This window comes from Thunnus albacares, chromosome 17 (assembly GCF_914725855.1).
Source record: "Thunnus albacares chromosome 17, fThuAlb1.1, whole genome shotgun sequence".
In the NCBI taxonomy this organism is placed as follows: Eukaryota; Metazoa; Chordata; class Actinopteri; order Scombriformes; family Scombridae; genus Thunnus; species Thunnus albacares.
Window position 1 is genome coordinate 24,961,863 of NC_058122.1, and position 26,170 is coordinate 24,988,032.

Below are 26,170 nucleotides of genomic sequence, written 5' to 3' on the forward strand. Positions count from 1 at the left end.
GACCAGCAGCGAAGAATCACCAACTGAGTCAAAGTGTCATGGATGGAAACACAGTGAAAACAAAACATTGTCAGTCAGATTAATAATGTTTTCCTTTCCCTTCTGGCCACAGTGATGTGGAGGTTATTACAAACATTATTCAGAATTTACATTATATCAATTAATTCATGTGTTTATATATTTACAAGTATGAAATATTTAACACATTTTAATATTTTAATGCGTCTGAATGATGAACTTTTATAAATCCACTAAACTAAATCTTATAATGCCAGTTTATTCATGTGAAGGCCTAAAGCAAAATACAGAATATGTTTAGAGGATATTTTCTGGACAGTGTTTTGCATTCAAACATTAAATTTGCTGTTTTTCATTTTAATTTGTCTTCTGTTGTCTCTGGAGTCAGATCTGAGATCTGTTTAATGTGTCAGAGGTGTTATCCACGTGTAGTTGTGTGAGGAGTGAACTGAGATCAGCTGGGAACAAATACAGATCTTCTGGGTGTCCCGTTTCCATGGAAACAACACTGATTCCGCCCTGCCTCCTACAGCTTGCGTACACACCGCTGTTCACAGCACATTTGCAATGTTTTTATAAAGGCTACTGTAGGTCATCTAATGTAAGTTTCTACCAGCTTATCTCCAGCATGTTTTACAGCAGTGTGTAATCTATTGCATCATCTAAACATATTTCAAAATCTTTTTTAGTAATTATCATAAATTCATATTTTTTGCTATTTTTCAAAATGGAAAAAAGTGATACGTTTTGATGTAAAGATGCCTTTTCACCACTAGATGGTGGTGTTATACAAGACTTATAATATGTGAACTGTTACTGAACCATACAGTAAAAAAAAGTTTTGGACATCATTACTTTATATTACTATCAAATATATTAGTTACATATTCTATTGTATTAATCATTTTTAGATTTATAATATTAATAGTATTAATAATTGTTATTATTATTTACACATCAAAGGACACCTAAAAAACATTTTTCACTTATTTATTTATTTTTTTTTACCTCTTTTAAGGTTAAAGTTTGGCACAGAAATGCAGAAAATGTTTGAGTAAAAGCAGAGAGGGGATTTCTGGCACAACTTCACCGACTAACAAAGATGCATGAAGAAGGAAAGAAGTATGAAGGGGTCAAGACTCCAGCAACACTTGTACTACAATGCAGTGGTTCTCACACTTTTTAATGTCAAGGATCCCTAAACTGACACAAATTAGACCACAGACCCCCATCTGATTAGATTTTTGCTTTTAGATGTTTTATTACAGAAAGTGTATGAAATACATGACCAAACTAGTCATACATTCTGTCATCGTGTTACTTATGGATGGTCCCTGAACCTCACTTTGAGAACCAATGCTGTAAAGAACAGTTGCCTTCATCAGGGTCAGTTTAGGCCTACAACATATCACAAAGAATACCTACACAGAATACTTATGAAGAGATTTCAATTTGTTTTGAGTTATATCATCAAGTTATCTATGTTTCTCCCAAAGGCACTTGAAGAAAGCATCAGGTAAAAAGAGTTGGTCAGGTGAAGGTGTGCTGCTGCCTGGACTTTAAACACTTTTATTGCTACCACACACAGTTTCTGCCTCCCAAATAAACGCTGACTGAGTTACATGCAGAAACGGGCGTGGTTTAACTTTATGAGGAGAAAGGAAAACGAAATCTAACACACCTGAGTGTCACCTGTCAAAGTTTTGCCTTGCATGATTACTAACCAGGTCATTTAGTTATTTCATCAGATTCAGTTGACACATGGGTTGTGATCTTCAGCACAGTATACGATCACATTTCCAATCTTGAATTTTGTTTTTTATCCATGCAGGTAATACGATGATAAGGCTCTAATAAGGAAACAGCACACCGAGAGAAGAAAAATGGCTGCGCCAAGGTAAAGTTTGAATCTTTAAGCTGCTGCTGCTGCAAGGAAAATGAGGGAAAGGCCTTAAGTAACAAAAGTGTAAAAAAGACGAAAGGATGTATGTTGATTAGACAGATCTATCAGACCTAAACTCCAAAACTCAAGAAAAAATATTTGGTAATGCTTTATGTTACAGGTCCTTACATTTTTCCCAAATGTTCCTAGAAAAATTCTATGTAATTTGCAGGTATGTAACAATTAATTTTAAGGCGTTTTTGCAAAATTGGTGGTGCAATTTGGCTTATAGTTAGTTGGGTTTATATGTTAATTTGCTTGTTTATTAAAAACTCTATAATGAGTGATAGTTTATCATCAATTTCAGTAGCACTTTATTTTACACGTCTCTTTCTTTCCTACAAATTTCCAGGAGAATTTTTTCAACAATTTCCTAAAAGTAGCTACTGAGTAAAGGTCATATAATTTGGTAGTACTATATGGGAAATGCATGTTTAAGAAAGAATATACTAAAATGTATTTCTGTCAGTTCTGTCATAATTTTTAAGTGTATTGAGAATTTCTAAAAACAACTATCCTACATATGAACCTAAATATAATGAGTTAGTTATCATCTCAACCAACTTTCTTCAGTTTTTTCTAAAAATTTGTAGCCAATTTGAGGACAGTTTTCTGCAAAGTGGCCTAAAAATGTACTGTTAAATACCTGCAAATTACTCAGGAAATTTCCAAAAAAATGAGTATAAAATTAAAGTACCTGTAAAAGAAAGTATTATCAAATAATAATAGCTTGTTAAATATTCTATCAAAATGTTAAATGTTAAAAATCCAATATCAAACCATTTTTTTAAACCCTCAGTGCGCACTCACATGCCTGACCCATATAAGTAGTAAAAATAGAAATAAATGTCTTTTAAACATTGTTGTATTAATCATCAATATAAATTCACCACACAGTTTAAAATATGTTATTCTGCAAATAATTATTCCCAAAGAATGTGTAAAATGATGACAAAAATGAAGTTTTCTGAAACATTGACCTCATTTGCTTCAGTGACTTAGTGTGAAACCATGTGTGCTCTGGCGACATCTGCTTGTCTGTTTGTGTAAATGCAACAGCAAACAAAAACAGTTCTACACCCTGAACAGGCCCTTTTCACAGCTGACATCTTGATTTGTCACAGTAGGAAAAGCACAGGCATTACAGATGTTACTGGTAACACTGATGCCCCAGTAAGGTGTGACTGTGACAATACCAGGATCTTGACACTGCATTTATATTAAATTTAGCCATCATTAATTTTACTATTTAAACATATGCTTTTTCTACTCAGACATGTCAAAATGTCCTCAGTGAAAAAGGCCTATTATTATGCAAATCAGTGGTGCCAACCTTTTGGCTTGTGACCCTTAAAACAAAGAAATCTCTACTTGTGACCCTTCATCACTGGTTGAAAATGTCTATTAATTATGATTCTTTTGTTTAATCTGAATTATTTTATTGAGGTTTGTGCACGGCAATTTCTGTAACTTTACGAAACAAATAAGCCGACATTCTCATACACTTGACGCCATTGTATATCAGCTGTGGAAGTGAGAAAGGAGTCAGGGTTTGAATTTCTCTCTGTTTTTCTCCTTTTTCACAACAACAAATTTTGTCACTTTTCATGTGAACAGTCAAGTGACAGTCTGCTTTTTTTACTCCACCTTTTGAATGAAGCTGTTTGGAAACAACTATAAACATATTTGTCACAAGAACCAGTTCAGATTGACCATAAATTGACCTTTACAAATGCTAACTGCAGCTGAGTGTCATAAATGTGTACAGTACATTTTAGAACAACATATAATGATGACATCAGCATGACACTGAGACTCAGCAGTTGACAACCAATGTTATCAGTGTAAATCATAAACATTAGAGGATCCAGTGCAGATCCCTGTGGTACACCCCTTGAGAGTTATAGCAATTTTAACATAGGAACATTTTGTTTTATTGTTTTTTACTCTGTTGGAGTCTTTGGACTGTACCGCTGAGCCGTGTACCCAGGCACTCAGATGTCTGTCGTGAGGTGATAGTTAAGGCTTTGGTTTAAAAAAATTTTCAGGTAATTTTCAACAGTTCTGAACATATTTTGTCAGCAAATGCAGAACTGTAGATTCTGCCAGATCTTTCTCCTGTACTGGCACAGAGCAAATGTGGAGGGTTTTGGTTTACTCCACATTAACAGTCCTGTTGAATGTTTGAATTTATTTTGAAATCTCACACACTGGATGTTGTTTTATCTTACAGAGAGGAACTACAGGAGGCCTTGTTCAAGTACACCACAGATACCCTTATCTGCATTGACACAGTGAGAGGATTCTGTGAGAAGATCCCTAAATGGATGCTTGGGAGGGAAACAGAGTTAAACATGATTATGGACATTAAAGACAGAGCTGACAAAATCGACCTGAGCATCAGCCAAGTTAAACAGTCAAAGAAGAGAGGCAAGGCTTTTCTGGAATACATGAAGAGCAAGGCGACCCAGATGACTGCAGACAGCAAACGTAAAGAGCTGGAGCAGGAGCTGGCTGCTGTGCTGAAGGACACTCTGGGAGGCCTGGAGAAGCTCAACTGCTTCCTGGATGCAGTGGAGAGGCTGGCGGTCACCTCGCTGCATGTGTTTAATGAGGAGAACCGGGTGTTGCATCTGCCCCAAGAGATCAGTCCTGGCACTGTTCAGGTTGTCATCATTGCTGCACGGCTGGTCTGCCCACTCCTCCTCCAGTTTAAAAGAGATGCAAAGGCCTTCTTCCTTCCCAAACTTCAGAATGTGGAAGTTCTCACATATCAGTTGGACAAATACATCCAGACCACCCAGAAGATCTGTGACAAGTTAGAGAAAAGGTAAACTGACAGTTCATTTTCAACAGCACATTCTGTTCTTTAAAATAATATACAGATTTGGAAAAGAAACAATATCTATTGTAGAGAGTAAATGGAAGTGTTTCTTTCACAGCTGTTTCAGTGAGTTTTCCCTGGAGATGGCCACCAATACTGTGGTAGACCTCGAGGTGAATATGTCTGAAGATGACATACGAAGGATGCTTTGTCACATTAATCAGCTCGAGGAAATCAGGTAAGCAATGCTCCTGTGTTTGGCCCATAGACTTTATATAAAGATGGGCATAGCGAGGTGTGATGTCACCGATTGGTTTACACTGGAGTTGGTTTGACGGTCTGTTGCAGCACTGAGCTGTGCACACTTGGGTTAACGTTAGCACAAATTTTACTGAAATATTGTAACAATAGTCCGACTCAGTGTGAGTCCTCATAGCTTTCAATCAGTGCCCACAGGGAAGACACCAAATGCTAATATACATCTTCAGATCTTATGAACGGAGTAATAATTTCCAAAATGACCACCAGCACACTTGTAAGAGGGTCTGAATTAAGCGATTGAGACTATAATGACACATGGTTCCCAGACATTGTATTATATTGATTATATTGGTGATTTTTATAAGGGGACCTTTCTTCTAGCACCGCTATGAGTTTGACATTTGTGATTTTGAGTGTCTTGACAGCTATTGGATGGATTACCAAAAAATTTGGTACAGACATTCATGTTCCCCTTGAGATTAATCGTAACAACCCTTACCTTTTCATCTACAGCAGCGCCACCATCAGGTCAAAACCAGGGATCTTAAATATTGAGTTGTAGCATAAGTACAGTTTTCATATCGCATGCTGAGTTGATTACTTTTTGATGGAGTTTAGATTACAGATGGCCTTGGGAAAGAAACTGTTCATGTAGTTTGTTTGTGTAGATTTGAATGACCTGTAATGCCAGAGGGCAACGGGTCAAACAGGTGGTGACCAGGGTGTGAACAATCTTGTTTAATGTTTGTGGCTCTGGAAAGGTAGTGGGTGTTGGCGATGTCCTCCACGGAGAGAGGAGAGCAGCCAGTGATTTTTCGTGCTGTATTTATGACCCTTTGAAGAGCTCTTTTTCTGCTGCTGCTGAGCAGCTGGCACACCACACTGTAATGCAGTAAAACAAAATGCTCTCTATCTAGGAGCGATAAAAGGTCATCAGCAGCTTTTCATTCAGTCCATTTTTCCTGAGCACTTTCAGGAAGTGGAGATGCTGCTATGCCTTTTTGACAACAGCTGTGGTGTTGGCAGACCAGGAGAGTTTGTCAGAAATGTGAATTCCCAGGAATTTGAAGTTCTGAACCCTTTCCACACAGTCTCCATTGATGATTAGTGAGAGGGGGTCTGACTACAGTAGTGTCATCCACAAATTTAATGATGGTGTTGGTGGGCCTAGATGTGGAGGAGGCACAGTTCTGTTGACATGCTTTATGTTGGAATACACATGGTCGAGTGTATTATTCCCCCTTGGTGGGGGTTCACATAGTGGGTGAATTTGGGGTGTACTTTCTTTAAGCATGCTTGATTAAAGTTCCCACCTATGATATAAAACTCCATCAGAATGGGCACGCTGCTGTATGTTTATGGTATTGTGTAGGTGGGCGAGGGCTAGCATCTGGTGGGATGTAGACAGCTGTAACAATTATTACTACAGTTAGCTCTCTTGTCAAATAGAAAGGTCTGGATATGACTGATAGAACCCCCAGATCAGGGTAACAGTGACTGTCTATGTGTACACCAGTCATTGTGCACATAAATGCAAAGTCCTCCTCCTCTGCTCTTTCCGGAGATTGTTTTTCTGTCTTGGCGGTGGATCGTGTGGCCTGCTAGCTGTACTGCAGCGCCGGGGATCGATGTGTGAAGCCAGGTTTCCGTTATTATCATCGCACAGCAATTTTGGATCAAACTGTTTGCCGCAATCTGCAGATTCAATTCATCCATTTTGTGAGCGATGGATCTGGTATTGGAGAGAACGATGCCTGGGAGGTTTGTGTGGTTGTTTCCTCAACCTAGCCAGTAGTCCTGCCTGGCATCCTCGCTTCTGCTTTCTCTCCCTGCGCTGCCTTCACAGTGGTCTCGGTATGTCCCCTGGTATATTGTGAGTCTGTTGAAAGTCACTTGCAACGGCTGTATTGTTTTGTAGACCAAAGTTAACTAAGTCCTGGTGACTATAGACATCATTTGCTCAACAAAACTCAAGAAGCAAAAGCAAGAAATACACAGAGAGCATAGAGCCACTGCACTCGTGTGCACCGCTATCCAAAAGAGGGACTTTGGCACTGAAAAACTATAATGATGAAAATTATCTACTTGGTTTGACTCATTTGGACAGCTGAAGGTTCGCTTCAGATGAAGTGTTAAATACATTTTCGCACAGAAGAACTGTGGATTTTCACTTACTTTGTAAGTGCATTACGAAGGGATCTTCTAACGGCCAGTATGATTATGGCAAGGAAAACCTATTTTAATGTTCATTTGGACACCTGACTGTTCATTTTATTGCTTCTTGTTTCCTCTTGTGTGTTCCAAAAATGTTATACTGACTTTTGAGATGTGTAATCTTCTCATATATTCTATTTCTTAATTTTTCTTTTCTCTTCATCAGGATGGATGAGAGCTTCCGGATGGTTTTCTTGTTCAAGGAGGAATCATGTCGTCACTTCATCAGTGAGTTTGATGAACGACAGCCCAGGATGCTGCAGTTTCTAAATGACCTGGAGGAGAGTGCTGTTCAGCTAGACAGGATGAATAAAGGGGCAAAGATCTCCAGTGTGGCAGGAAGCTCGGTGGGGGCGGTTGGTGGTGTTCTTGCCATCATTGGTTTGGCACTAATTCCTGTAACAGCTGGAGTGTCTGTCGCTCTGACAATGACTGGGATGGGGCTGGGAATTACCAGTGGAGTTAACAGCGCTGTCACCACAGCCACAGAGACTGGAGTCAACCGCACATATCAAAAGAAAGCCAGTGAAGCCTTCAAGAGCTTCATGGAGGATGTGCAGAGTCTCCAGGATTGTCTGGACGAGGTCACCAACAGGGAAGCAAGTCAGATAGATGTGGCTGTGGGAGTAAGCAAGGTGCTTTGTAAAGTTGGTCTTGTTGGAAAACGCATAGATTCACTTGTTGATTTTGCCCCTGCTGTTAAGATGTTGAAAAGTGAGGAGCTGATTGTAGGTGCTGGTAAGGCGGTGGCCCAGGAAGGTAAAGCATTATGTAACGTACCCAGAGTGGTATCAGATATCCCAGATATTGGTCAGGCAGCAGTCAAAGGGCCCCTTGCTCTCTCCAGAGCTAGTGTCATGGCGCTCAATGCTCTTTTCGTTGGCATGGACATCTTCGTCATCTGTAAAGACAGCATCAGTCTGGCCAAAGGCAGCAAGACCGAAGTCTCACGGCTTATCAGAGCCAGAGCTGCACTTTGGAGCTCAGAGATGGACTCGTGGAAGAAAATCCACGATTCACTGTGTCAGGGTCTGCTGACATCAGAGAAGAAACGAGCTATCCTGAAGACGCCATTTGAGCTAGAGATGGAGATCAAGAAAGATAAAGAAAGAAATGGAATTTCCATCTGAAGAAGTGGAGGAAAGAAAAACAGTTTTGTGTAATACAGTAGAACCAGCAGTAGTCTCACAATGTGCTTTTTTGCCAACTCTGATTAATGTGAATGAACCATGTACGAGAATTCAGTCTTGCTAATAGCTGTAAATCATTGATCATCGTTGAACATTATTTAAGTCTGTTCATGAGGAATTCTTAATTAGCTGCATTTCTAATGACATCAACTGATGTATTGAATCTGTATGTGTTTTCCTTGACTAGATTTATATACCTTTTGCCAACTTTGAAGCTTGTTTAAACACATAATACATTATATCTGCCATTCAGTGATACTTTTGATTTAGAATAATGATATGTGAAAAATAAGAAAACTACTTCTAACACAAGAGTTGTCATTTTCCTACTATGTCCAATGCTCCAGTGTATATTTTACCACATAAAGAGAGCACAATACTTAGATTAGATTGTATTGGAATAATGCTAGGTACCTTTTCTGCTTCATTTATTAGGCCAAGTTGCCAAAATAAATATGTTTTGATGTTTGTTGTTTTGCTTCCTACAATGTGGGATGTTGTTTCATAAAGTGGAAGCAGTTTTCCAAAGATGTTTCCATGGAGGTGCCTGTTTTACCTATCTCACCTATTTTTTTTTCTTTCCCTATATTTACTGTCTTAACAGGACTTCACTCTTTTCTACTAGTGGTTATTATCCTGACTTGAGGAAAGAGCTGTATTCAATAAATGTGTCTAAGACATAAATGGACTTTCTTGGATGATGATGATGATGGTGATGGATGATTTTTTTTAAAAAAGCTACATAATTTGTTTGTTTAGATTTAAGGTTTGTAATTAACAGACTGCTTCTCTTGTTTGTTGTCTTGTTTGGTTTAGTAATTGAAATAAAGTCATTATTAATCAGGGATATCAGGGAGAGCCATGATGTATTTTTTTTATTCAGCAGTTAGTAAAGTTTGGTGGCTTGATGAAAGTATTGATTAATTTCAGTAGTAAGGGAACGGACCCGTCTGAGTTCTTAGCAAGGCATTTTTAACCTTTACTTAACCAGTGAAATATTAGTGAGAGCCAGACTCTCTCTTTCAGAATTTCCCTGTTCACACTCACACAGTTCTACACATTCACACTTCAAGTCTGCCCAGTACAGTACAATCAGGTTGCCAATGAGCAGCTCCACTGGACTGGTTTCCCTTCCTCAAGGGCACCTCAGTATTGGTAATGACGGAGGGGACAGTGCCACTCTTTCACTTTCCCTGCCCTGACGTATCCTGCCAGACTGGTGACCTTCTGGTCACATGGACAGTGTAGTGGACTAGTTCACAATGGTTTCTATGGCTTTCACATTTAAACTCCCATCTCTGGGTGACTTCTAATTTTTAAGGTGGGTCAGGACTACATAATGAGATGCATCTGTAGCCTCCTCATGCTGCAGAAAGACAAATGGTCCAAATAAGGGAAATTATACTCAAGACTTGTCACTTTAGTGTGGTACCAGATGAGATTTGAAATGAGGAACTACGTGGATAATAAACTCTATATACACATTTAACTACCAGTTTAAAGTTATTCATATGGCCCCAATATTCCAAAACTAAACTAAGTGAAATCTATCTCATAGTATCACTAATATGTGATTGGCTGAAGGGTCACACGGTCATTTATTGTGATTTGGTCTTGGCTTTAAGTAGTGATTATTTTTTAGGGTATTAGGGTTCACAATTTTTCAAGTCTGTCCTAAAACAACAGTCAGGAGCCCAAATGAACATTGAAGCATGTTTTTCTTGCTGTAATCATTCCTCCTGGTCATACTGATCATCAGAAGATCCCTTCATAATGCATTTTCAATGTAAGAGATGGGGGACAAAATCCACAGTCCTCCTTCTGTGCAAAAATGTATTCAAAAGTTTATCTGAAACTAATATGAAGCTTCAGCATCCAAATGAGTCAAATCAAGTAGATATCTTTCAACGTTACAGTCTTTTTAGTGCCAAAGTTCCTCTTTTTGTTACTACACTTCCACCACAGCTCAACAGGAAACACAAAGAGGGAAGTTGATGCTTGATGAAATGTATTTTTAAAGCAACACAAATCATTTCATCTCATTTCATCAATAATGAAAACTATTTCTGTGAAGTGTTATAGAAAAGTTTGAATTTTAATTAAAATCTATGCATGCATATATACAATGTATGCATGTTGGATTACAAGTTTGCAGCTGTCATTGTATTCATGTCAATCTGCACATTTGTGAATATTCTTTCTGTGACTTCACATTTATAAAACGGGCGTGTAAATATTTTCTAAGGGGACATTTTTTCAACAAGCTCTTTTTTTTCTTTCTGTGAATTCAAATTGAGCTCACATGTGAGTGGATATTTTATACAAGGGAAAATATACGAGTTCAGATTTTTTTTTACAAGTTTTACAAGTTCTCACATCGGAAGTCTACAAGCTCTAACATTTTGCAACATTTTTACCTTCATAGAAAAGTCCATTCTCAGTGTTTGTGCACTGGTGGCTTCAAGTTTCCACATCCCACTTGTGTAAGTTGCATACAGAACCATGATAGACTGCAAACTGGTTGTGATGTCACAAATCATGCTCGTAGGTACAAAGTTTATATTTATTTATTTTGTATCAGTGAATCCAATTTTTAATTTGAATATATAAGATTTGTATAATCAATGGAAACGAATATTTGAAGAGCGGAAAGACAGTTTGCTGAAGAGAACAACGTGAGGTTACAAAACAAGTGGAGTTTTCAGAATATGCATAGAGCCATGCAATTTCAGAGAACATTTTTACACTGGCATGCAAACTTTGCTATCTGTTGAACAAATAGCAACTTGTTTTAGTGACCAGTATTCACATGGGGACTTGACGAATTGACACAGTAAGGCACATAATGAGTCTACACCACAGATCTGTGTCTCAATACTGATGGTCATTTTATGTGACCAGTTGCAGGACCTATGCAGGAGGTGGGAAGACTTTTCTAATTTTTCTTACTAGACACGTCACTCATAATCATTAATCACTGCAGACCCCTCACACCCTGGACATAACCTGTTCCACTTTCTCCTCTCTGGTAGCTGCTACAGACCACGTTGCACCAAAACCACCAAACACAGTTTCTTCCCTCTTGCCGTCACACTGATGAACAGTTAAAGCTACTTTTTTTTTTTTTTTTACCTATGAAACACTTTCACTCAGATTCTGTGTAATCATTTTTTTTAAACATTAAACCATGAACAGAAAGTTCACAGTCATGTGGATTTTACAAACATTATTTAAAATTTACAATTTATCAATGAACTCATGTGTTTACATATTTGATATTAGTAAAGTATGAAATATTTAATATAATTTAGTATTTTTGGATGGAAACAGAAGGAAATAGGGTGGAAGGCATCACTGTAAGACTGTTGGTTTCAATAATCAATCTAAACCTTAATGTCACAGTCTGAATAACTTGCACAGAAGAAGGAAGTATATGGGTGGGTGTTGTTTGTTGGAACGACTTTGTCTTAAAAAGCTGCTCAACAACTGTATCTCAATAGACACATATTAGTACATAAGGGAAGAAGACACTGAGAGACGACAAATGTCTGCAGAAAGGTAAGTTTTGATTCATTGAACTACTGCTGCCTCTGTGTAGTAATTTCAATATGCACTTTATATCCAAATCAACCTGTAATTAATATATTTGACATATTTTGTATTGTAAACACCAAACATATATTATATATTATGTTATATTTGGGGTGTGTGTGTTGCTCATTTTCAGCAGCAAACTGAGGTGCGCATGCTCACCCCTGCTTCTGGGTTGGGTTGCCAGGTCACCATCTCACACAGAAACTGGGGAGCCCCCATTTGTTTTGTATCATCATGAAATCCAATTTAAGTAAATTTTAAAAAAAATTATATAGTGACAAATCATAACAAAAGTTATCTCAGGGCACTTTTTACATAGAGCAGGTCTAGACTGTTAAATGGGACATTAACGGGAGAAATTACCAATTGGGAGAAAGGATTAATAATAGGGAGACTACTGCAAAAAGTGGGAGTGTTGGAAAGTGTGTTAATTTGGATCTGATCATCTGTCAAACCCCTTATGTATCAGTGTTCCACTGGATTTAAAATCTGGTGTTTTGATCAGTTTAATAAAGTTTATCTTTTATTATTGAAAAAGGAGGTTCTGTCAGGTCTCTCTCCCGCACTGACTTGCAAAACTAGTGTGGACATAAAGTAGGTGTTGCAAGTCCCTGATGATATTTTCTTTTCATTTGTTTGCACATTTCACTTCCTGGACAACTATCTTCGGTTTACACAAACGTTGTTGTTTTGTCTTACAGAGGAAAACTGCAGAAGGCCTTGTGCCAGTACAAAAAAGAAACCCTCACTGATATTAATGTGCTAAAAGAATTCAATGAGAGCCTCCCTGAATGGAAAGATGCAAGGAAGAAAGAGTTACAAAGGATCAGGGACATTAAAGACAGAGCTGATGAAATTGACCTGAGCATCGGCCATGTTAAACAGTCAGAGAACAAAGGCAAGGCTTTTCTGAAATACATGAAGAGCAAGGTGACCCATGCGTACTTTTCAACAGTTCTGAATATTTTTTTCCATCAAATGCAGAATGGTAGATTTTCAGACTTTTCTCCTGTACTGGCACAGAGCAAATGTGGAGGGGGTTGGTTTACTCCACATTAACAGTCCTGTTGATTGTTTGAATTAGTTTTGAAATCTCACACACTGGATGTTGTTTTGTCTTACAGAGAGGAACTACAGGAGGCCTTGTGCCAGTACACCACAGATACCCTTATCTGCATTGACACAGTGAGAGGCTTCTGTGAGAAGATCCCTAAATGGATGCTTGGGAGGGAAACAGAGTTAAACATGATTATGGACATTAAAGACAGAGCTGACAAAATCGACCTGAGCATTGGCCATGTTACCCAGTCAGAGAACAGAGGCAAGGCTTTTCTGGAATACATGAAGAGCAAGGTGACCCAGATGACTGCAGACAGCAGACGTAAAGAGCTGGAGCAGGAGCTGGCTGCTGTGCTGAAGGACACTCTGGGAGGCCTGGAGAAGCTCAACTGCTTCCTGGATGCAGTGGAGAGGCTGGCGGTCACCTCGCTGCATGTGTTTAATGAGGAGAACCGGGTGTCGCATCTGCCCCAAGAGATCAGCCCTGACACTGTTCAGGTTGTCATCATTGCTGCACGGCTAGTCTGCCCACTCCTCCTCCAGTTTAAAAGAGATGCAAATGCCTTCTTCCTTCCCAAACTTCAGAATGTGGAAGTGCTCACATATCAGTTGGACAGATACATCCAGACCACCCAGAAGATCTGTGACAAGTTAGAGAAAAGGTAAACTGACAGTTCATTTACAACAGCACATTCTGTTCTTTAAAATAATATACAGATTTGGAAAAGAAACAATATCTATTGTAGAAAGTAAGTGGAACTGTGTCGTTCACAGCTGTTTCAGTGAGTTTTCCCTGAAGATGGCTACGAATACTGTGGTAGACCTCGATGTGAATATGTCTGAAGATGACATACGAAGGATGCTTTGTCACATTAATCAGCTTGAGGAAATCAGGTAAGCAATGCTCCTGTGTTTGACCCACAGTATAGAAAGATGGGCGCAGCAAGGTGTGATGTCACCTATTGGTTGCCATTGGAGCCAGTTTGAAGCCCTGTCGCAACACCGAATGGTGCACACTTGGGTTAACGCTAGCACAATTTAGTTAAAGTAGCTAACAGGACAGGTGTCATAATCAAGTAACATTAAACTTACTGAAATATTGCGACAATAGTCAGACTGAGTGTGAATCCTGGAGCCGGGAGAGCAGCACGTGAGCCAAATGTCATCAGCTGTCAATCAATGCCCACACAGCAGACACCAAAGCTAGGCTCCTATATGTCTTCAAATCTTAATAATGGAGCAATAATTTCCAAAATGACCACCAGCACATTTATAAGAAGGTCTGAATCAAGCAATTATTGTGACTTTGATGAGAGCAATGATTGACTTTGTATTTCTACAGAGAAGTTGATGCTTTTTGAATGTGAGTCAATTGGAGCCAGCATTTAACGGCCATCACTGGCGTTGCACTGCATGTGCTTCCACATTGGCTTCAGCCTCAAGCTGATGTAGTTATAGTTTGTTTTGTCCCCAAATATTATGTCAGCATGGTTGTGCACAGTGTCTGTAGTTACAGTAATGTAAATTTAATCAGCACGAATGATCCTCAAAAGTCTGGTAACATACTGCAAAAATAGGTGTACAGTGCAAAAGTATGTGTTTGCTTGCTTGATGGCATCCTACTCTGCAGAAAGGTCACAGTCCAAGCTGCTAGTGGCAACAGCGCAGTGGATATTAATGTCAGTCTGTCGGACTGTCAATGTACCACTTTGGTTCAGATTGAAATATGTCAACAACTATTGGATGGATTGCCATAAACTTTGCTGTGAAACATTCACGGTCCCCAGACAGTGTAGTCTAATGACTTTGGTGATTAGGTCGAAATCCACAGTGTGTCCGCACAGTCATTTTGTGCAAAAACACATTTAAAAGTTGATCTGATGCTCATATGAGGCTTCAGCAGCCTGAGTCAGTCTTATCAAGTGGATATCTGCCACATTTACAGACTTTTCAGAATCAAATTCCCTCTTTGTGTTTCCTCGGACAGATTTTCCCTGTTGAGCTGCGTTGTAAGTATAGTAACAAAAAGAGGACTTTGGACGACTGAAGCTTCATATTAGCATCAGATAAACTTTTTTTTTGCACAGAAGAAGGCGTGTGGATTTTCACTTACATTGTAAGTGCATTATGAAGGGATCTTCTAATGGCCAGTATGGTCAGGAGAAATGATTATGGCCAGAGAAACCTATTTCAATGTTCATTTGGGCACCTGACTGTTATTTCAAGGGACTTAAAAAATTGTGAACCTGTCCTTTTAAAGCTAATTTTCATTCTTTTGAGACGTGTAATCTTCTTATATATTCTATTTCTTAATTTTTTCTTTTCTCTTCATCAGGATGGACCAGCACTTCCGGATGGTGTTCTTGTTCGAGGAGGAATCATGTCATCACTTCATCAGTGAGTTTGATGAACGACAGCCCAGGATGCTGCAGTTTCTAAATGACCTGGAGGAGAGTGCTGTTCAGCTAGACAGGATGAATAAGGGGGCAAAGATCTCCAGCGTGGCAGGAAGCTCGGTTGGCGCGGTTGGAGGTGTTCTTTCCATCATTGGTTTGGCATTAATTCCTGTAACAGCCGGAGTGTCTCTCGCTCTGACAATGACTGGGGTGGGGATGGGAATTACCAGTGGAGTTAACAGCGCTGTCACCACAGCCACAGAGATTGGAGTCAACCGCACATATCAAAAGAAAGCCAGTGAAGCCTTCAAGAGCTTCATGGAGGATGTGCAGAGTCTCCAGGATTGTCTGGACGAGGTCACCAACAGGGAAGCAAGTCAGATAGATGTGGCTGTGGGAGTAAGCAAGGTGCTTTGTAAAGTTGGTCTTGTTGGAAAAAGCATAGATTCATTTGTTGATGCTGCCTCTGCTGTTAAGATGTTGAAAAGTGAAGAGCTGATTGTAGGTGCTGGTAAGGTGGTGGCCCAGGAAGGTAAAGCATTACGTAACGTGCCCAGAGTGGCATCAGATATCCCAGATATTGGTCAGGCAGCAGTCAAAGGGCCCCTTGCTCTCTCCAAGTCAGCCAGGGCTGGTTTCATTGCGCTCAATGCTCTTTTCGTTGGCATGGACATCTTCGTCATCTGTAAAGACAGCATCAGTCTGGCCAAAGGCAACGAGACCGAAGTCTCACAGTTCATCAGAGCCAGAGCTGCACTTTGGAGCTCAGAGATGGACTCATGGAAGAAAACTCGCGATTCGCTGTGTCAGGGTCTGCTGACATCAGAAAAAAAACAAGCTATTCTGGAGACGCCATTTGAGCCAGAGATGGAGATCAAGAAAGATAAAGAAACAGAAATGGAATTTCCATCCGGTGGATGAAAAAGTGAAAGAAAAACAGTCTTGTGTAATACAGTAGAACCAGCAGTAGTCTCACAAAGTGCTTTTTTGACAACTCTGATTAATGTGAATGAAACATGTATGAAGATTCAATCTTGCTAACAGCTGTAATCATTGATCAGTGTTGAACATCATTTAAGTCTGTTCATGAGAAATTCTTAATTAGCTGCATTTCTAATGACAAACCGATTAATTGAGTCTGTATGTGTTTTCCTTGACTAGATTTATATACCTTTTGCCAACTTTGAAGCTTGTTTAAACACATAATGCATTATATCTGCCATTCAGTGATATGATATTTGATATTTGATATTTGATTTAGAATAATAGAATGAGAAAAATAAGAAAATTACTTTTAACACAAGAGTTGCCATTTTCTACCATGTCCAATGCTCCAGTGTATATTTTACCACATAAAGAGAGCACAATACTTAGATTATTAGATATTGTATTAGAATAATGCTAGATGCCTTTTCTGCTTCATTTATTAGACACCAAGTAGATATTGTGGTGCGTGCACATTGTGAGGCTCAGCATCTCACCGTATTTTTGGGATTTACTTAACTATCTCTGAAGATATAGCATCACTTATGCTGTAGCACTTACTTTCCTGCACTCATCTGTAAATAATACTGTATTTTTGCACTTCTGGTTGGATGCTAACTGCATTTCATTGGCTTTGTACCTGTACTCTGCACAATGACAAAGTTGGATCTAATCTATTGTTTCATAAAACAGAAGCAGTTTTCCAAAGATGTGGTGTCCATGGAGATACCTGCTTTTGTCTTTGCAGTGTCTTATTTTTGTAATGCTTTGATTTTACAATGAAACTATATTACTGGCTTCACTACTTTTACTGTCTTGTTATTCTGACTTGAGAAAAGATCTGTATTCAATAAATGTATGTAAATGTAAGACACAGACTGACTTTCTTTCTTCTCTTTGTCTTAAACCTTTAGTCTTGTTTAGTTTAGTTTGGTAAGTTTTATTTGTATTCTAGAAAATTGAGTTTGGACACTAATTTTAAAGAAGAAATTTTAAAATGCTCTTCTTTGACTTGACTTCAACTGCTGGATGCAAGATGTCTCCTACTTCACTGTAAAGTCCATTCTCAGTGTTTGTGCTCTGGAGGCTTCAAGTTTCCACATCCCACTTGTGTAAGTTGCATACTGGACCATGATTGGCTGCTAAATGGTTTTGATGTCACAAATCATGCTTGTACCAAGGTACCAATTCTGTATTTACATTTTGTATTAGTGAATTCAATTTTTAATTTGAAGTTATAAGATTTGTATCATCAATGGCAACAAATCTTTGCAAACTGATCGGAAAGCTATCTGTTGAACAAATAGCAACTGTTTTAGTGACCAGTATTCACATGGGGACTTGACAAATTCACACAGAAAGGTGCATAATGAGTTCACACCACATAATAATAATAATAATAATAATAATAATAATAATAATAATAACAACAATAATAATATTATTATTATATATACCTAACAACTTTATTTGTATAGCACCTTTCACACAAAAAATGCAGCTCAAAGAACTTAACAACAGAAGAAATTACATGCTCACATAAAAAATACATAAAATGAACATAAAAAATGCAAATATACATAATATGGAAAATAAAACCCACTTGATAATATTAATAAATGTGAGATAAAATAACGTGAAAATAGAATACATAAAATGCATATTTCGGTGGTGGTAATTTGAGACTTCATAAGCAGAAAATCAAAGTACTTTGCAATGTGTACACAGTCTATAAATCAGCACCAAGGTCTTTGAAACCAGAGGCATAACAGCACTCCCTTTTCGCAATGGACACAAACTCACCACTGGTCATGATTAACTGAAATAAGCTTCTTTCAGCCCTTTTAACCCTAGAACATCTTCCCATGGTTTTAACCTCACGGAGGGTCTTATCTGTGTCAGGAGCAAGCTGAAGCTGCCCTGGAAAAAAAACAAACAATGGACATAGACTCACCACTGATTGATATTGCAACAATATTGTAGGGATGACTATTGACACTTTCACAAAATATTTACACAATGAGGTTTTTGATAAATAATCATCATTAATGTGGATGTAATGACCAAGTGGGTAAAGGCAAAGAATAGAACAGCTAGAACAGTCTGGTGAGTTCAGAAAATAACATCACTTTACTGTAGTGCAGCCTTTAAAACCAGGAAAAGCAACACTAATATCACAATATTACGATATCCAAAATCGAAGACAATATCTAGTCTCATATCACAGTACTGATATAATATTAATATACTGCCCAGCAAGTCTAATCTACTCACAATAAACACATTATATCAGGGTCATATCCTATCAATAATCGTGGGATAATAAGGTCAAATCTTTGCGGTTTGAAAACAGTCATGAGTGTAATATTAAAGGAAAGGGCTGGTGATTTTCTATATTTTTCTTATTGTCAACAAATGCCTGTATTCCTCTGTGCTGTAGGCCTCCACTGTTGCCCAAAATATAAAAACAAATCAATGAGTCCCACCACTGCACTGGGTCATATGTTCTTTCACCACAAAGAGTTTGGTCATGTTAGTTTGGTTAAAAATGGCTCCAAAGACTAATAATAGTGATCATGAAACACTTTTACTCAGAAGTTGTGTGATCATTTTATGAAACATTAAACCATGATCAGAAAGTTTCCTTGGTCATTATGGTTGGACAGAGGAAGACACTGAGACAAAAGGAGAAGATAAAGAGACTGAGCATGAACTGGTAGCCGCAGAAAAACAAAGGGTTAATAAGAAAACAACAAGACAGAACAGCAGCGAAGAATCACCAACTGAGTCAAAGTGTCATGGATGGAAACACAGTGAAAACAAAACATTGTCAGTCAGATTAATAATGTTTTCCTTTCCCTTCTGGCCAAAGTGATGTGGAGGTTATTACAAACATTATTCAGAATTTACATTATATCAATTAATTCATGTGTTTATATATTTACAAGTATGAAATATTTAATAGATTTTAATATTTTAATGCGTCTGAACGATGAACTTTTACAAATCCGCTGAACTAAATCTTATAAATTTATGAATATGCAAATATTTTTCATATCAAATGTTTAGCTGCTGGACACAAGATGTCTCCTACTTCACTGAGAAGTATGAATGCATACTGTGAGTCAGGAGGAACTGGTGCTATAAGTGTTTCTGTGTAGATGCATTCATGTACCATTAATGCATGTTACTAACTTGGCCTCATCTTATAATGTCAGTTTATTCATGTGTAGGCCCACAGCACTGGAGAAAATACAGGATATATTTAGAAGATATTTTCTGCACAGTGTTTTGCATTCAAACATTAAATTTGTTGTTTTTCAGTTCACAGTTACTTTGTCTTCTGTTGTGTCTGGAGTCAGATCTGAGATCTGTTAAATGTAAGCACAAAGTCAGAGGTGTTATCCATGTGTAGTTGTGTAAGGAGTGAACTGAGATCAGCTGGGAACAAATACAGATGTTCTGGGTGTCCCGTTTCCATGGAAACAACACTGTTTCCGCCCTGCCTCCTACAGCTTGTGTACACACCACTGTTCACAGTGCTTTTATAAAGGCTACTGTAGGTCATCTAATTTCATTTTCTACCAGTTTATCTCCAGCAGGTTTTACAGCAGTGTGTAATCTTTTACATCATCTAAACATATTTCAGAATATATTTTAATAATTATCATGAACTCATATTTTTTCTATTTTGCAAAAAAGAAAAAAAAGACACTTTTCGATGTAAAGATGCCTTTCCACCACTAGATGGTGGTGTTATACAAGACTTATGATATGTGAGCTGTTACTGAACCATGCAGTAAAAAAGTTATTTTTACTTTATATTACTATTAAATATGATAGTTTTTTTGATATAAATATTACTTTATATTCTTATTCTTATTCTTATTCTTATTCTTAAATTTTACACATCAAAGGGCACAGCAATGCAGAAAATGTATGAGTACAAGCAGAGTAGGGATTTCTGGCACAACTTTACCTAATTCCACGGTGCATGAAGAAGAAAATAAGTATGAAGGTTTTCAAGACTCCAGCAACACTTGTACTATAATGACTTTATCATGAGACCAGCGTGTTTCAACTCATGACCTTCATCAGGGTCAGTTTAGGCTTACAACACACCACAAAGAACATAGAAAATTTAATTCGGTCACCAACCAATAGGTTTAAACCTACAAAGGATACTTATGGAGAGATTTCATTTATATTTATTATTGTTCTGGGTTATCTCATCAAGTTATTTGTGTTTTTCCAACAGCACTTGAAGGCAGCATCAGGTAAACAGCGTTGGTCGGGTGAAGGTGTGCTGCTGTGTGCGCTGTCTAACAGAGTTAGATATAACCGCTATTATTAATTTCTACAAAATTGATATGCTTGTCTTACATATGTATAGTTTGAGAGCCACTTGGTGGGTTAATAACTGCATAGATAGGGTTCCTCTTTGTGCACTGTATGTACCTCAGCAAAGAAAAATATTTCCAAGCTGGAAGTGGGTACATGTTAGCAATGTTGCAATGGATATTTTTAGGTTTCATTCCTTTAAATGTTTTTTGCAACAATCAGTGGCATGCATTTTGACTGTAAATACTACTATCATGTAATTGGAAAGTTACAGGCATTTGTTTGCAGGAATAGTAACTTTATCCACAAGCGGTTGCATGTTGAGCTAATGCTAGTTAGCTAGCCATGCACTTACTGGCTTGCTCCCAGCCGTAATATTTTCTAGTAATTATTTTAGATCGTAATTTTTCTACTCTTTGTTACATAGATCTGAATGCTTGCAGCTGTATAACACACTGTTGATGACAACAACCATTTTTACAGGTAGGCTTTGTGAAATGTGGGTTTCACATATTGTCATTGCATGAAAACCTCATGATTCCAGTTTTGTGATTTGTGTGAAATTAAGGCTTTTGTTGTCTTTCATTGGCCAATAGCGTTTCATGTCCCATTTATAGGCCATTGTAGAATTTTAGAGGTATATGGTAGTACAGTATAACACTATAAAAGTACATTTATTTTTCTGCATTCCTAAAATTTTGAAACAATGTTTTTGAACAACAGCAATAACATGTTGCACTATATAGGGCACAAAATGGTCTTTCATTTATTGTCTATGGACAAAATGTTTATTTAGAACATTTTAGAATCTTTATTGTGAATGTAAAAGAAAATAGGTCTTATTGTTTAGGTGCTCTATAGAAAATCATACATAATATTACCACTATACGATTACATGTTTGTTTTATAGCTAGAATGAAAGGAAAAAGACGATAATAGCATTGTAATGTGAAAATGTATTTTATATTGGTCTTTTGCTGAATGCTTGCAGTTGCATAACACACTATTGATGGCAACTGTGTGTTGCTGATTTTTGCACCAACTCCAGAATAAAGAGAGAAGCAGAGTGAGAGCAAGTCCTGTGTGGCCATGCTGTCCTTCCACCATCATGGACATAAGGGGACACAGCCACCATAAATCCACAGATAGACACAACCCATTACACCTGGACTTCAAACACTTTTATCGCTACCACACACAGTTTCAGCCTCCCACATATACTCACCTGGCTGCTGGGCCTGGAATGAGTTACTGCGGAAATGGGCGTGTGTCAACTTATTACTGTGAAGAACAGAAAACGAAAGCTAGAACACCTGAACCTCAAAGTCAAAGTCAAAACACTAATAAGGAAACAGCACAAAGAGAAGAAAAATGGCTGCACCAAGGTAAAGTTTGAATCTTTAAGCTGCTGCTGCACAGAAAATGAGGGAAAGGCTTTTAATACTATAAGAACAAAGTGTCAAAAAGGTGAAAGTGGATGTGTTGATTAGACAGCTCTTATAGACCTAAACTCAAAAACAAAAGAAAATTATTTGTTAATGGTTTATGTTACAGGTCCTTAAATTTTACACATTTTTTCTGGAAAATTTCTCTGTAATTTGTAAACACTTTGCAAAATTGATGGTGCAATTTGGTGCAATTAAAAGAAAAATAGAAAAGACTTCTGTTAGTTTATATTTGGGTTAATTTTCAAAAAAAGAGTGTCCGTGTAGTTTGTGTGTCTAATGATAAATTAGCATATTAGATTGTTTCTATAATGAGTTAGGGTCTATCAACAATCTCTTTCTTTCCTGTACTTTCCAGGATATTTTTTCAACAATTTCCTAAAAGTAGCTGCTTTGTAAGGGTTATGTAATTCGGTAGTATACGAGAAATTCATGTTTAAGAAAAAAATATGCTAAATGTATTTCTGTCAGTTCTGTCAGAATTCTGATGAGTATAATTTATTGAGAGATTCTGAAAATAAACAACTAACATGTGAACCTAAATATAATGAGTTGGCACCTTAAATTTTAATTAGGTCTCATTATTGATCACGAACGGCAGCCAATCAGAAAGCGGTAATTTGGTGCAAACCAAGAAGCATTCTTATTAATTGTGCCAATGGAAAACAAGAGCAGCCTACCAAGGAAAAAGCCTGAGGCCATTGTAAAAAAGTAGGATATGATTCCATAGCTGAGGTGTTCAATAGAACTTGCTGATATGATATGATTATTGTTGTTTTATTATGCTGTTTAGTTTATGACGGACTTGCAGCGGTCTGGCAGAGAGCTCAAGTAAAATAACAAGGTCAAAGGTCCACAGAGGATTTGGGGGTCCTCCCCCAAGAAAATTTGATGTGCCATAAAAAATAATAATCAGAAAACATTGGTAAAACAGGCTTATAGCGAATGGATTTAAACAGCGATTTTCTCATCCTCCCATAGTCAGACTGTAGCCACTAGCCAGCTGTAGGGACAGCTATGGTTAGAATTTTATCTTTTATCTTACCCACAAACAATTTATTTCTCGTTTTGCACATATCACAGACATACAACAGACTGCATTAATGCCATCTCGCCACTTTTTATTTCCTTGTTCCTACAACTGATAAAGATTTATACTGTTTGTTAATATTTGACTTTTGTTCCAGGTTTCTCATTCCAAAGCTGCTGTTCTATGATCAGATTTCCTTAAAGAACACTTCAGATTAAAGATGAATACAAAGAGTTAAGACTGTTTGTGAATCAACAGACCTGAAAAACCTGCTGGGAGTTTCATGTTTGTTCTTCTTCTGGCTGATTTCCTGGTTGAAGCTGCTGATTAATTTCATCTTCACTCATCAGCTTGATTCAGATTATTTTCAGTATCTAAAGGTATCATAACCAACAGTTTTGTGTCTACGGGTGTTAAAATGATTTGATAACAGTAGAGATGGTAATTATAGTGATGAGTTATGTTGCTTTGTTGACTGCATTGATGGAATGAACGAAACAACACAAGAAAGAAATGAACCAATAAAGAGTATTTATCAATACTCTTTATCGGTTCTTTTACATTACTAAATAATTGGGGGGTTTTGAATTATTATTTAAAAAATAATAACATAATAAATAACATCTCACTTGAAAGAAATACAAAATGTCAGTAAAATAAACAATATTCATGACATTAAAGTCCTGAGTGAAGTTTAGAAAGAATGACGAACACAGACATCAGTCAGTATCTTCATCCTGTCCTCCTCCTCCTCCTCCCTCTGCTTCTGGTTGAGATCAGGGTCTGTTTTCAGCCAGTAGCTATAAGTTTACAAGAATTTAACACATTTTAATATACGTTACAAACTAAGCTAAATACAAACACCGACAAACAGAGCAGAGGAGAGGACAGAGACGTTAGCACGACGATATGTGACAGCAAAACGCGGTAGAGACTCTCAATAGTTTCCCTGTGTGCCTACACAGGAGGCGTTCAGTTACACTGTTGAGCGTAGGTCACCCGCGTTTTCAAGAGCGCTCAGAGCCCAATACTCAAATTTGTATGTAGTTACATGCGCAAAACGGAGGAAAAAAAGACTCGAAAGCCTGTGAAAAAACACAGGAAAACCGAATGTAGGACTAAACTGGCAATAAAGACAGACACGCCCCCCAAGAACACCTCAGCACCCCTCTTTCAAAAACATTGCTTGCCTGAATACAAATGTGGCTTCTCTGAATTGGCACACGTCATTGTGCCAATGACATGTTTACCAGCCAAATCTGCCTTTTCTGGCTTCTACCTCTAAAAATGTTTTTTTGCATTTCACTCGCAGTTTTTCTACATCATCACGGGCCTCTTTGCAATAAGTGACATTTCTCTCCACTGTTGCACCACTCCAGTGTGGTAGTATGCTAATTACCAATAGTGGGCACATGCCTGTCAGTTTGGAATGAATCTGATTCACTAACATACGCATGGTGCTAAGAACAAAATTGGCTGGTGTGCACATGTCATGAATCCAACAGTAATTTTGCATGTGCACTTATTTTGTGCACAAAGTAAGAACCTTTCTATGCATGCATTAGTGAGGCCCAATGTCTTGTTGGAAGGTGAACCTTTGGCCCAGTCTGAGGTCCTGCGCGCTCTTGACCAGGTTTTCATTAAGTAGTAGGTTTTCCTGTGTCTTTCACTGGGGAGAGGTTTCCGTCCAGCCACTCTGCCATAAAGTCTGGATTGGTGGAGTATTGCAGTGATGGTTGTCCTTCTGAGAGTTTCTCCCATCTCAAATCAGGATCTCTGGAGATTGACCAGAGTGACCATTGGGTTCTTGGTCACCTCTCTTACCAAGGCCCTTCTTCCCTGATTGCTCAGTTTGGCTGGGCGGACAGCTCTAGGAAGGGTCCTGGTTGTTCCAAACTTCTTCCATTTAAGAATTATGAAGGCCGCTGTGCTCTTGGGAACCTTCAATGCCGCAGAAATTTTTTGTAGCCTTCCCCAGATCTGTGCCTCAAATCAATCTTGTCTGCAGCTAGCTCCTTCGACCTCATGGCTTGGTTATTGCTTTGATATGTATTTTCAGCTCTGAGACCTTATATAGACAGGTGTATGCCTTTCCAAATCATGTCCAATCAATTGAATATACCACAGGTGGTGTAGAAACATTTCAAAGATGATCAAGAAAAATGGAAGCCAACTGAGCAAAATTTCAAGCCTTTGAAGATATTAAACAAATGACATATAACGTGTTAATTAGTGAGCATTGAAGATGCTGGTAAGTGGATTTTGTTAGTTGTTTTGTTGTTGTATCGTCTTTGTGCTAGCGAATCATTTCATTTCATTTCAAGTGTCCGAATACTTATGTCAATGTGATATTTCCATTTTTCAGTTTGAATAAATTTGCAAAAATTTCTAAAATCCTGTTTTCGCTTTGTCATTATGGAATAGTGAGTTTAGACTGATGAGGGAAAAAAATGTCACTTCCTGGACAATTATCATTGGTTTGCACACATGTTGTTGTTTTGTCTTACAGAGGGAACCTGCAGAGGGCCTTGTGCCAGTACACCAAAGATACCCTCAGTTATATTTACACGCTAAAAGAATTCAGAGAGAGGCTTCCTGAATGGATAGATGCAAGGAAGAAAGAGATGAAGAAGGTGACAGATATCAAAAAGAGAGGTGAGAAGCATGAAGAACTGGAGAAGGAGTTTGCTACTGTGTTGAAGGTCACTCTGGGAGGTCTGGAGAAGCTCGACTGCTTCCTGGATGCAGTGGAGAGGCTGGCGGTCACCTCACTGCATGTGTTTGAGGAGGAGAACCAGGTGTTACATCTGCCCCAAGACATCAGCTCTGTCACTGTTCAGGATGTCATCACTGCTGCTCGGCGGGTCTGCCC

At 38.1% G+C, this 26,170-nt stretch overlaps 1 protein-coding gene and 1 long non-coding RNA gene across 6 annotated transcripts in view; both read left to right on the forward strand.

Moving 5' to 3' along the window:
• The first annotated feature begins 535 nt into the window (after nucleotides 1-535).
• Nucleotides 536-26,170, forward strand: part of LOC122966125 (apolipoprotein L4-like) — a 29,091-nt gene continuing 3,456 nt past the window's right edge. Inside the window, exons 1-5 of one of the 4 annotated variants that reach the window (XM_044330119.1) lie at nucleotides 536-619; nucleotides 1,850-1,915; nucleotides 13,168-13,764; nucleotides 13,877-13,996; nucleotides 15,438-17,294. In XM_044330119.1, the coding sequence (XP_044186054.1) occupies nucleotides 1,902-1,915; nucleotides 13,168-13,764; nucleotides 13,877-13,996; nucleotides 15,438-16,419 (1,713 nt within the window). In that variant the 5' untranslated portion in view covers nucleotides 536-619; nucleotides 1,850-1,901 and the 3' untranslated portion in view covers nucleotides 16,420-17,294. Of the gene's footprint in view, nucleotides 620-1,849; nucleotides 1,916-4,193; nucleotides 4,791-4,902; nucleotides 5,023-7,425; nucleotides 8,561-13,167; nucleotides 13,765-13,876; nucleotides 13,997-15,437; nucleotides 17,295-26,170 lie in introns of those variants that run through there. The other 3 variants (XM_044330120.1, XM_044330122.1, XM_044330121.1) reach the window with 3 other exon arrangements.
• LOC122966136 lies at nucleotides 20,560-26,152 on the forward strand. 2 transcript variants are annotated; one of them, XR_006398327.1, is made up of 3 exons: nucleotides 20,560-20,759; nucleotides 21,251-21,306; nucleotides 25,808-26,152. It is a non-coding gene; the product is annotated as an uncharacterized LOC122966136 (long non-coding RNA). The 2 variants fall into 2 exon arrangements; XR_006398328.1 differs by having other exon boundaries at nucleotides 20,759-20,783.